General features: G+C 43.0%; 1 protein-coding gene across 2 annotated transcripts; it reads left to right on the top strand.

The window, feature by feature from the left end:
* The first annotated feature begins 1,999 nt into the window (after positions 1–1,999).
* Positions 2,000–3,871, top strand: her9 (hairy-related 9). 2 transcript variants are annotated; one of them, XM_008413349.2, is made up of 4 exons: positions 2,000–2,383; positions 2,496–2,591; positions 2,693–2,780; positions 2,900–3,871. In XM_008413349.2, the coding sequence occupies exons 1-4, from the start codon at positions 2,273–2,275 to the stop codon at positions 3,469–3,471; spliced, it is 867 nt and encodes a 288-aa protein (XP_008411571.1). In that variant the 5' UTR covers positions 2,000–2,272; the 3' UTR covers positions 3,472–3,871. The 2 variants fall into 2 exon arrangements, with proteins under 2 accessions (XP_008411571.1, XP_008411570.1); XM_008413348.2 differs by having other exon boundaries at positions 2,897–3,871.
* The last annotated feature ends 8,212 nt before the right edge of the window (positions 3,872–12,083 follow it).

The raw sequence follows: 12,083 nt of genomic DNA, 5'->3' as shown, positions 1-12,083 counted from the left end.
TTAAGTGCATTTGTAGAGCAACATAACCTACTTATCAAACTGATAAAGTAGATAAATTATTAAAGATATGTTTTGATTTGTTCTATAGTATATATTTGCTGCATTTTAGCACACAGATGTGTATTAAACAAACTTTAAATGCCGTTTTGCCACAATTAAAGTGCAGCTGAAATATACTTAAAACAAATTTTATAGATTCAAATTAACAGATTTTTAACAAAGTGAATCTTAAAGATAAGGGAAATATATTAATGACCTCTGTGACTGCAAGTAATAAACGACTTCCAAGATTCCTCACATTTACTGCATATTTTTCAATAGGAAAGTCAAGGAAGCGCCACCTTGTGGCAATTTGAAGACGACGACGCTAAATTGGATATCTTTGGATATCATTTTTTTTTTACAGATCCTTATCGATTTGGATTATCAGCGGCAGAATAAAGAAACGTCACACCAAGGGCAAAATATTCAAGATTTTCCAAATCAATTGGAGCTTCACTACTGAGAAAATACAATTTGTTGAAAACAATTTTGGACATATCTGAAATTAGCCACCCATACACACAAGCAAAACAACACTTTTCCAACAATATTACCAGTAAAGTAATAAAAAAATAAAAAAATGGATCAACATAAAGTTGATAAAGAAATCAACCTTAAACGTAATTCTTTTTTCAAAATCGGATTATGTTTTAAGAACAGATGAAAGCACATTCACATTTTTACTTTAAGCCACAAGATGGCGCCCTCTCTCTTTACTCAATATAAAAACCCACAGGATGAAATGAAATGCTGAGAAAGAAACGTGTGTGTAAATGATGTCTTTTGAAGGCAATACTCAGGATTTAACATCCTGCTTCAGCTTAACTCAAAAATATATAGAGACACAATGTTAGGAAAACCTTGGGGAGACATTTCAGTTATTTTATTTAAAATAATAATAATATTAATAATAATACCAATAATACTAATAATAATAATCTTAGTCTTTAAATGATGAGCGTGAACTCACGTTAATAAGAATATGGCAAGGTGGACTACTGCCTCTTTATTCTATTCTATTCTATTCTATTCTATTCTATTCTATTCTATTCTATTCTATTTTCCATAACTGCAAAGTGCCCATACCATCTTTGGTTTTTATAAGTCATGGCTCTATAATCTGCGAGTTTTGGCACGTGCTCGGTGCAAACCGTGGAAGAGACTGTGCGCGAATGGCACGCGGGCAGATGTGGCCCTCCACCTCTGCGATCTGCTCCCGCGCCAGGATGATTGACACAGAGGTGGTGGCGCAGCCAATCGCAGAGCGCGCTGCCTCATTTGTGTAAAGTGGCTGCACGCCATTGGCTTGGAGCGTGCTGCTGCGGACCGCCTCGCGTGCCATTACAGACGTCTCCTTGGAGGCGCAAGAGGATTCCTAAAATAGATGGGCAGCACATTTGTTTTCAAGCTTAAAGGGATTTATTAGTTACATTGAGTTTTTTTTTAAAATAAACAATTAAAAATAATGTGCAAAGTGACATGTAAGAAGCCAATGAAGCGCATTATTTCTTACGGGAAAGAGGAACATTAATATCCACTCATACAAAATATGTTGTTTAGCACTGACTTTGTTTACTTTTTTTCACTAAACTTAAACTGGTAAAAGTCAAACCGCATTCTCTCCAGACAAACACACTCACACATACATATCTCAGGGAGTTTTAAGATTTTTGACGAGTAAGGAGCAAAATTGGAGGCAAACATCCAGCGAATTCCCCCCTCCTTATCACTTCTCCGCCCGGCTCCGCTCTCGCTTTGTTGTTTGTCCCCGCAGGGCTGATTGAGCAGCGCGTGACTGACGGCCCGCGGGGGTGTTGTCCAATCAGCGGTCTGCCCCGCGCCCAAAGGGTGAGTCCTCTCTGCTATTGGCTGAGGCGAGTGTGGGAAAGAATGCAGAGAGGGTTTCACACGAACTGGGAGCACGCGAGCCGCCTATAAGTACCGCAGCAGCGCGTGTCGGCGGCACAAGGCGTAGAGAAGTCGATGCGCGCGGCGCCACGCACGGTTCGAACGCGCTCTGGTTCTGGATGACAGCTCGGCGATAACGAGCGGAACAGTTTAGACGGAACTTTGATGTTCTGCAGTGGCGTCGCGTGATTTTTTTTTTGTTTTGTTTTGTTTTGTTTTTATTGCTGCTGTTTTTAATCTCTCGCTGCGATTTCTAAGAGGATTTACTTCTTCACGTTGCTTATTTTTTTTTATTATTATCACTTTGAACCTGCTGTGATCCATGATGCCAGCTGACACTATGGAAAAGCAGACGGCATCTCCCATCGCCGGAGCTCCCGCCAACGGATCACACACACCGGACAAGCCAAAAAATGCCAGCGAGCACAGAAAGGTAAGACTTGGAACATGGTGATGGTTTGTCCAGCTGTCATCCTGTGTGATGTTTCGCGCTGATAGAAACTGTGCGGAAATATTTACGAGAGAACGTCTCGGTTTCTTTACAGTCATCTAAACCCATTATGGAAAAACGACGCAGGGCGAGAATAAACGAAAGCCTCTCGCAGCTAAAGACCCTCATCCTGGACGCACTTAAGAAAGATGTAAGTTCAATACACACAGACGTATTAAATACACTTTAAATGCCGAAACAGTGACGAACGTGCTTGGATGTAGTCTAAACTCTCCCTGTTCCCTCATGCAGAGCTCCAGGCACTCCAAACTGGAAAAGGCAGACATCCTGGAGATGACGGTGAAGCACTTGAGGAACCTGCAGCGCATGCAGATGAGCGGTAAGTTTACTTATTCCTGCACGTGTGTCGGGATGCTTAATTAAGCCTCACTTTAAGCAGCGGGAGTCACAAACATGCCATTAAAACTTTTTCTTCTTCTTCTTCTTCTTGGCCAGCAGCGCTCTCTGCAGATGCGACGGTGATGAGCAAATACAGAGCCGGATTCAACGAGTGCATGAACGAGGTGACCCGCTTCCTGTCCACCTCAGAGGGGGTGAACGCCGAGGTGAGGTCGCGGCTCCTCGGCCATTTGTCCAGCTGCATGGGTCAGATGATGTCCGTGACGTACCCGCAGCAGGCTCCGTCCCAGCCGGCGCACCTGGCCCAGCCCCTCCATGTGCAGCTCCCGTCCACCCTGCCCATCAGCTCCAAGCTCAGTCCCGCAGAGGCCGTCTCTCCCAAGGTGTTCGGCGGGTTCCAGCTGGTTCCCGCAACAGACGGACAGTTCGCCTTTCTGATCCCCAACCCGCCCTTCGCCTCCACCGCCACCACTGCGCCCGTTATCCCCCTCTTCTCCAACGCCGGGGTGCCTATCGCGGTGAACGCCAGTCCGGTGCACGGCAGCTCCGCGCCGACGGCTGCGTCTCCAGTGCACGGGATGACGTCCTTCTCCGGGGTGTCCCAGGTGGTCAGCCCGGTGGGGGTGAACGCCGGCGCGGAGAGCAGTGAAGCGGTGTGGCGGCCTTGGTAGCTCAACGAAAGGGACCAGACACTTTCCCAGATGAAAGTTTTACCTGAAACTTTTACACAACTGTTGCGGGGTTCAGCCTGCGACCCTTCCTCTTCAGGATGGCAACTTTAACCACTCATGCCCCCCCCTACTAGTTCTGAATGTTTCGTTTTATGGAACAAATGTTGCTAAAAACAACAAAAACTTAAAAAAAAAACAGCGCATGTCTTGTTTTTTTTTCTTTTATTATAATTTATTGTTAACTCCAACATTTGGATGTCGGTGATAAAGGTTCAGTCAGAAGATTTATAGGAGGCCTTTGTTATGAAGTACTTTTTATGAAAAGATTTAGTTTTGTACAGAGCTGTTATTGATTGTTATACCAAAGCTGTTTTATATTCTGTTTTGTGTTAAAAAAAAAGAAAAAAAACTGAAGTTGGGTGGTTACCCAGGGTATAAATAAATGAGATTTTTCTTAAAAATAAATGTCTTCAGTTTGTCATGCCTTTTTTTTTTGTCGTACGTAAAAGTTACATTTTGTGCGCAAAAGTCAAAGTGATCATATTTCTGATTTAAGGTCCTATCAAAGTCTCAAGTGGCACCTTGTCACCAGTTTGGCGGGAGCTCCTTACATCTGGCCCTTTAGAGACTGGTCCCTTCGGACAATGGAGGGCGCATTTTTCTATTGCTATAAAGGTAATTAAAAGTTTGAATGGGGGTCTCATCCTGTATGCAGCGGGAGGTTTAAGAAGTCTTAAACCCCATTCATGAGCCTGGGAAATGCGCTCAGGGGTTAATGTCACTAACAGATTGCCTCAGTGAAAGAATATGGAAGGATCCTCGCTTTCTTTTGTGCACCGATTGTTCAGTTCCGCTCCCAGTGTGTCTGGCTCGATAAACGAAAGGGAACTTTTTTTTTTTATAACTTTTTTCCCCCCACTGAGCATGAATGTCGGGACAGATAAACTTGTTGCAGGATGTGGAAGATTTGAAATATGATTGGAGTCTTTCACCTCACAGTCCCATGTTCATGCGCACTGAAAAGTCCCCACTTCTCTTCCGACTCTGTGTTTATTCCTACGTAAACCAATATTTCCTCCGTTGGCCGCAGGGTCCGGAACTGAGGGGCAGTGTTTCTGTTTCAGGCGGCGTTGTGCTGGCCGTGTGTCAGCCACCTGCGGCCAGCGTGCCCCTCAACTTCGGATTAAGTTACAGCGCGGTGACCGCCGGTCAAAACCCCTCAACATTTAATTCTGCACCGGCGCATCACATTGGACGCGCATGGCCAACGCAGACCTGAAGAAAGAGAGTCTATTCCTGGAGCCACAGCGCTCTCGGTGACTCTCATATTTAATAATAATAATAATAATAATAATAATAATAATAATAATAATAGTAATAATATATTTAGGCTTTTACCTTGAAAGACAATTGTATTAAAATATTCTGATATTGGGATGTTCGTCTTCTTCAGATCTTTTAGAATGGCTTATAAGCAGAATATGATTGAATTCTTCTTCTTCTTATTATTATTATTATTATTATGCAACCACAATGGCGACAGCATTATACTTTGGAATGATGTGTATATGAATTTCTCACATTTTTCCTTATATGGGCAATATTATCCAATCATTTTATTATTATTATTATTATTCCTAGTAGTACTGTTGTTATTAGTATTAGTCTGTTACATCTCTTGAGTCTCCATCACATGAGGCTGAAGTTAACTCTCGTGGGATTTCAGGCAAATTTTGTGCTAGAAAACAGATGCCGCTCTGAAAACACAGTCTCCATTGTGAAACATGGTGATGGCAGAGTCATGCTATGGGGAGGCTTTACTTTAAAAGAAATGGGGGGCATGTCCAGAGTTACTAGCTGTATTGAGCCAAAAATCAACAAACAAGCAAAAAAAAAAAAAAAAAAAAAAAACTGGACTGTCCAAGAACAACCTCACCCCCTAAAGGCTGCAAACGATTTTAGACTGAGGTTGAAGTTCTCCAGACGTAACTTTGAGCATGTATGTCCAGGAATCTTTACATATTTGAATGTTTCACGTGCTGAAATGACTTGTGGTGGTAATTTCTCACAGCTCCTGCTTTTAATACGTGTTTCTTTGCAGCTGGACCCCTCTTGTTCATTCGTGTACTTGCTTTCTGGCTTTCAGCGCGCCGGTGCCCTGCAGATGACACCGCCAGTAACTGGCATACCGAAACTCCGCAGCAAGTGACGCTTCAGCAGCTTCCTCCTGCGCGGAGGCATACTGAAACACCAGTTGGCAGCATGTGTGGGTTCTGCGGTCGTTCCTCCTCCTTCGCGTCTGAGTTAACAGTTCAGAGATGCCTTTATGGAGCTGAGGTCGTGAGAACCGAGCGAACTAGTCTGCCTGCGGCCTGGCGCGGTGCCACTCAGTAATTCCCCGCTGACTGGCTGGGTCGTGTTGCTGCTCTGCGGAGGTGAGGAGGCGAACACACGCGCGCGTGGACTCCGAGTGCGCCTGGTTCTGTGTAAACGTGAGGTTTGGATCCAGTGGTTGTGGGGAAGTTGTATTATTTCACAATAACTTGTGTTCCGTTTGGAAATAAATTGAAATATGAGTCTTTTCTTCTTTCTTTTTTTTTTTGGAGTTATTACATAGCGCAACTGTAGCCCATAAACAAGACGCTTCGATGCGCTCTGTACAGCTGAGCCTCTAAATGTTACACATTTGAACCCAGAACCTGAGAAGTTATACTCAACCGCCAGAAAATGCGGTTTTTCAGGCGTTATAGAAAACGAAACGCGGGAATCCGTCCCCCAGCGATGAAAAGGATTCCTACAGAGGGCTGGATGTCCCTTGGGGATGTGCGCAGTCGCGTCCCTTGGGAGAAGTCACTATTGAAGAGGGAGGGAGGGCAGGAGGGAGGTCGGGGTCATCAGAAGAGCCACAAATTATCATTCTCATTAGCGAGTGAAAGGGGGAGCGCGCGCGCAACGTGACCGCCAAACTTTTAACACCGTTTTTCCCTCCAAATCCACTGTCGCCATTGTCGCTAGGCGTTGTTGTTGTTGTTGTTGTTGTTTAGGTAACACTTGATGCTTTTTGCCTGGAGTGTCTTTCACAGACAGTTAAGGTGAGTTGTATGTACATACACAGATGCAAGTCTGGTTTTCTGGTAAGACAGGAACTGCTGGTCCTTTTTCGCAGGGGGAAATCTACAGTATATCTATTGCGGGGTGCAATACAGCACACCGCAAAAGTATTTAGACTCTCTCACGGTCTTGTAACATTAGATCCACAGACGTCAATGGATTTTATTTGAATGACCAAATAGTGAAACGAAAGAACACAACGAAGTTTTGCTGTGTATGGGGCCCTTAACACTCAGGGGACTCCCATGCTTGAAATTTAACAGACCATCAAATAAACGAATTGTTGTTAATTGAAAAGAGAGGATTATGAAACTTGTTTGATGGTTTCAGGAAAAAAAAATTAAATGGTATAACGTCTAAAGCTAATATTTAAATGAATTGTTTACTTTGTGCAAGTACAGCAAACACCTTAATCACTTGTTGTGTTAATAGCTACAATCTGACGCTACAAGTTTAATGTACAATATTGGGCCTGCTTTTGATACACAGTTCCTAACTTTTATTCCCTTCAAAATCCTGAATTGTGGCATTTTATATTTAGACCCTTCTTTGCGCTCAAATGTCTAAATGAAATATAGTGCAACCAATTTGCCTTTAGAAGTCCCCTAATTATTAAGAGTGTGAAACTGTGTAATTTAATCTGTGTATAAATGCAGCTGTTCTGTTTGGCGTTCAGAGTTTTGCCAGAGTACATTAGACAAAGACAAAGACTGTTAAAAGCTGTTAAAAGCTTGACAGTGATTCATCTTCTAGCACAACAATAACCCTAAACATCTTTCCTGTTATACTTCAGAGTGGTATGGATCAAAGGATAGTCATGTGTTAGAATGGCCCAGTCAATGTCCATACTTAAATCCAATTGAGACAACATGGTGAGGAAGGAAGCACATTTCTCTCTCTGGAAGCTGGTAGGGACGTACTTTGTAAGACATGCAGATTTTTCTTTGGTGGAGCATTTAGGAAGCCATGTACTCTTTTACTACGACTACAGAGTTGTGCATTAATTTGTATTGGTCTGTCATATAAATCAACAAACACTAGACGTTTGTGGTCCTAACATAACGAAATGTGACAAAGTTCAAAAGATGAGAACATTTTCGTAGGGCACGGCATGTAGTTAATAAAAGCTGCAGTCTGATAAGATATTCAGTTTGCTACTAACGTAATAAATGATGCATCTGTGAGGGAATGACTTCCTCGTCTAAACGAACCGTTGGGGCCGGGGGGGGAGGTCACCCGGCGAAACGTCAAACGTCTAGCAACCATTTTCCAAAAACAAAAGAAAAGAAAAAACAAACGAAGGCCGTGATCATTTCACTGAATCAGAAACGCAACCAGGTGATCTTCTCGGTCAAAGTTCCTCCTCGTGGATTAAGTACAGAAACTATGAATACTGGCCACATTGTTCACTCTGGTGATGGATTGTTGAGAGCTGCACTCCTCGGAGTTTCACACGCTATTTTTGCTCGTCGATGTGAGGACGCCGCTGTCACTAAGACAGAAGGAAATGTTCTGCATGCTTTGGCCACAGGTTCTGGTGAGGGAATGGCTTACATACGTGTGTGCGTGCGTGTGTGTGTGTGTGTGTGTGTGTGTGTGTGTTTGTGAAGGCAGTCCTCACACCTGTTTCTTTGAGAAACAGAGAGGGTGTCAGGGAGGGGCGGATAAGGACGAGGAGACAGATGGACAGATATAGAAAGGCAGGGACGCAATAAAAAAAAAAAAAGTGTTGAAATTCAAATAAGATCTCCGGACGTGTGCATTTAGGATGTTTCAGGCGGTCTAGGCTGAACTTTCCTTTTCCATGACCTCCCATGTGACACCTTATTAACAGGTGTTTATGTTTTTATGCCATCCTTCTCACCCTGTCTGGTCTTTTTTGGCTCCCTCCAGGCTTTCACAGCACTTTTTATATTTATAGCAAGGGACCACTTATCTCGGCCCCCGGGGGGTGTGGGTGAGAGGTGTGCAGCAGGCGAGGCAGGATGGACCGGCGCACGCAGATGTGTCAAGCCCGGTCAAATATCACAGGGTTCGAGTGCCGCGTGGCCTCTGTTGATCCCCGCCGCTTGTCTGCAGGACGTACGTCTGAAGCCAGGTTTGGCTTTTCAGCAGCTTCTTCAGTTTCATGGCATCAGGCCTGTGGTTTACAGCCTTGCCGCTCATGCAGATTCCAAGAGGGAAAGTTAAGGGTCCTCTTGACAGGGCTAGAGGTCAGCCAGCAGGCTCCTAGGTGGCCTCAGAGGAGCCTCTGGGTGCTTTTGATTTTTAGTTTTCTACAAGGCTGGGTCAACTACTTCAGCTTTGCCAGCTGTTACGACATTTTAGTAGTTTAGCCACTCTGAAGTGCTCTAAATTACATCTTGGTTAAATTATAAATGTAGGAGATGAAAAAATTGAAACATCTTGGTGTAGCAGATGTGCCAAAAATGTCTCTTTTGTTAGTGCCGCTAATGTAAAAATAGCAATCAATTTGTTATATTATAGTTCCAATACTGAAAACATGACAGGTGTCTGTTTGAGATGTTTTAGTTTTAGATGTAAGCCAAATTCTAACGTCTGTTTCTTTTGTTTTATGTCACAAACGCAAGACACATTCTGCTTAAGTCGAGTTTTAAATCACTGAATCAACATCTGAGCACACACAGATATGTATTGCGAACAAGACAACTCAATATCTCCACCTAGTGCATGAAACCCATCCCGCTGAGATGACACGGTGTGTGTGTGTTTGTGTGCGCTTGTATGGGTCTGTGGATGCGTGTGACTCATCTCGTGTCGAACAACTTGTCTCGACTTGTCCTCAATTTGACACTTCAAAAGATCATTTACTGTGATCTTACCCATGATGCCACCGTCTGTCTGTTGTTTGTGGGCGACTCCTCTTCCTCTTTTGTGTGTGTGTGTCTGTGTGGTGGGCTTCACTGTGTGGTCATACGACTGTGAGAAACAGCCTTTAACCTATTTCACTGAGGAACTGAATGACTCAAATGCAATACGACATTTCGCCACAAATGTTTTTTTTTGTTGTCATTTCTTTTAAATCAATTTTGTGATTATTAGGAAACAAAATTTAAGATTAATACAAATTCTAGCCTTCATTTCAAGTCTTAAGATTTGTTGAGTTTGTTCAAAAAAGAAAAGAGAGTCTAACCTGATTGTTTTATTTTTTTAAATGTCCGACAGCTACTAATACCATTACTTCAATTAGTGTCTTAAATACACTTCCATCTTCATGGTGAAGTGAAGTCAACCACTGTGGTCCCATTGCCTTTTCTTTCATTTTCACATCTTTGTCAGCGTTTTAGTCAGCTCACGTTACCAACTTTTTTTCTTTTTTTTTTTTACCTCTAAGTTTGACCAACTCGTTTTTCCTGGAAAAGAGAACTGACTCGCCTAAATTGATCCGATACAGTTGATTAGATGTAGGACATCTCCAGCTGGTTATGCAATCCAGACACAGACACGCAGTTTAAACCAGAGAATTGAGCTACATTACAGACTATAAATTATTACCGAGTATAAATTTTATCATTCAGAAAATACGTCATGAAGAGTGGAAACCCCCTCTCCACCCCCCCCCCCCAAAAAAAAAACATAGGTTATGTTAGTCCCATGACCAACCAAACTAAGAAAAGAAGTGCGATTTACAGTCTGGAAAATATGGTATATAGATAAGAAAGACATGCAAACTCCTTCCTCATCTTCTGACTTTAAATAAGAATAATTTGTTCCCCTTTTGTCCACACATTATTAGCAAAATTATTTGTTAGCTAAGTGGTAGGCTTGTAAGATACATATTCTTAGAGACTTTTTAAAGCTTCTCCATCATGAATCGTTATTCAGATGCAATTTAAGTAGCCATTCCTGAGTGCCTTTAGTATTCTGCCGCAATGCTAAAACAATGGGAAAACACACAAACGAGTAAACCACTAAAGGCAAAAAATGTGCATTCTTCTTGAATTATTATTGTTTTTTACATATGCTCATGCAAATGTTGTGAACTCTAAAACTACCTCATTAAGTTTATTTGCATCACTTTAAACAGGCATTTTACTGCTTTATGAAACTATCCTGCTTCTTTACATTAAAGTAAAGCAAAGTCAGCATTCTCTACATTTTTCTGTCAGCAGACATTTAGTGAAGATCAGTGAGATCAAGGTAGGTCTCATGCCCTGGTATAAATCTAGCAAACGAAACGCGAGCCCGTGTGACCAACGGATATTCTGCTCTGGGATGTGTTGAAAGACATCCTTTCCTGGTCTGATGTCCCGCTGTGCCGAGGCCTGCAGTCCTATCTGGGTCCTGCTCCAGTTAGGTGCTGACAGCCGCACTGTTGTAAGACCATTATCACTTTAGCACTGCAGAGAGGTGTGTGGGGGGAGGGCATTGTCCCCTAAACTGGCAAACAGGATGTCCTGGTGTCTGGTCCCATCTCATCTGGGCCGTCCTTTGTGTCTGTGGAGACTGGGACAAATCCCTGCTGCAGATGTGACCATCTTTCAGCTTTTTACAATATTAACCCTTCCTTCCTTTTATCTGTTAACTCCTTTATGAAAAAGGCTTCCCGAAAAAGCAGATTGTGATGCAAAGCAGCGAGCAGACACTGTAAACGAGTGTATGTGTGTAGCTGTGCTTTCGCGCTGAATGTCGCAGCGGAGTGAGTGTTACGCGATAAGCCCTCGTATTCTTTTCCTCTTCCTCCCTCCTCCCCATTCCCTTTTCATTCCATGGGAAGGCAAACACTCATCCTCTTCACTCTTGTTTTTCTTATGGTAACTGTTGAACTGTGTGTGTGCTCCACTTGTGGATTTATTGCCTGGACTGTGCTGGGGGCGGTGAGTGGGCCAGGGGTACCAGGACTAGTGTCAATAAGTGGATAGGCTCACTGCAAATAAATGCGCTCGAATGGACAGAGAGAGCTGAGAATGCAGCTGAGCACACACACATATAAACGCCCTCTTACGCACGCACACAAATTAATACAAATTACTCCTTAATGCCACAACCCTCTAAAGAAATATTCAAACATGATACAAAAGAGATAAAGTATGAAAACCAGCAAACATTTTCACATATTTCACATTTAAACCCCTTAGACAAAAACAATCTCTGCACAGAAAACTCATCTGTACTTATGAAGGTGCTAAGGAATGCAACATAAATCATCTGAGAGCAACAAGACTTAAACTGTACATTAAAGTTTGCAAAAACAGAAGGTGTTCTACAAATCATGTGCCTAAAATACACCGTTTTTAACAAAACAGTCTTTCAACACTTTCCTCTTCTCCTGCGCTCATCCGTCTCCTCCGCTGTCAGACTCTTATCTCTGCTGATATAACAAGCAGCTTTTGAGTGGCACTTAACAAAAGGCTTCAGAAGATAAACAGTGGCTCCACAGCCGCCTTGTGCCCCCCGTGATGGTTGGCGCTGATCGCTCCAGGATGGATCACCCGTCCTGCACGAGCACTCATCTCATCTGCAGCTCTCCAGAGAGTTGA

Source organism: Poecilia reticulata, linkage group LG7, assembly GCF_000633615.1.
Source record: "Poecilia reticulata strain Guanapo linkage group LG7, Guppy_female_1.0+MT, whole genome shotgun sequence".
Classification (NCBI taxonomy): domain Eukaryota; kingdom Metazoa; phylum Chordata; class Actinopteri; order Cyprinodontiformes; family Poeciliidae; genus Poecilia; species Poecilia reticulata.
This window is presented reverse-complemented; position numbering and strand designations above follow the sequence as displayed.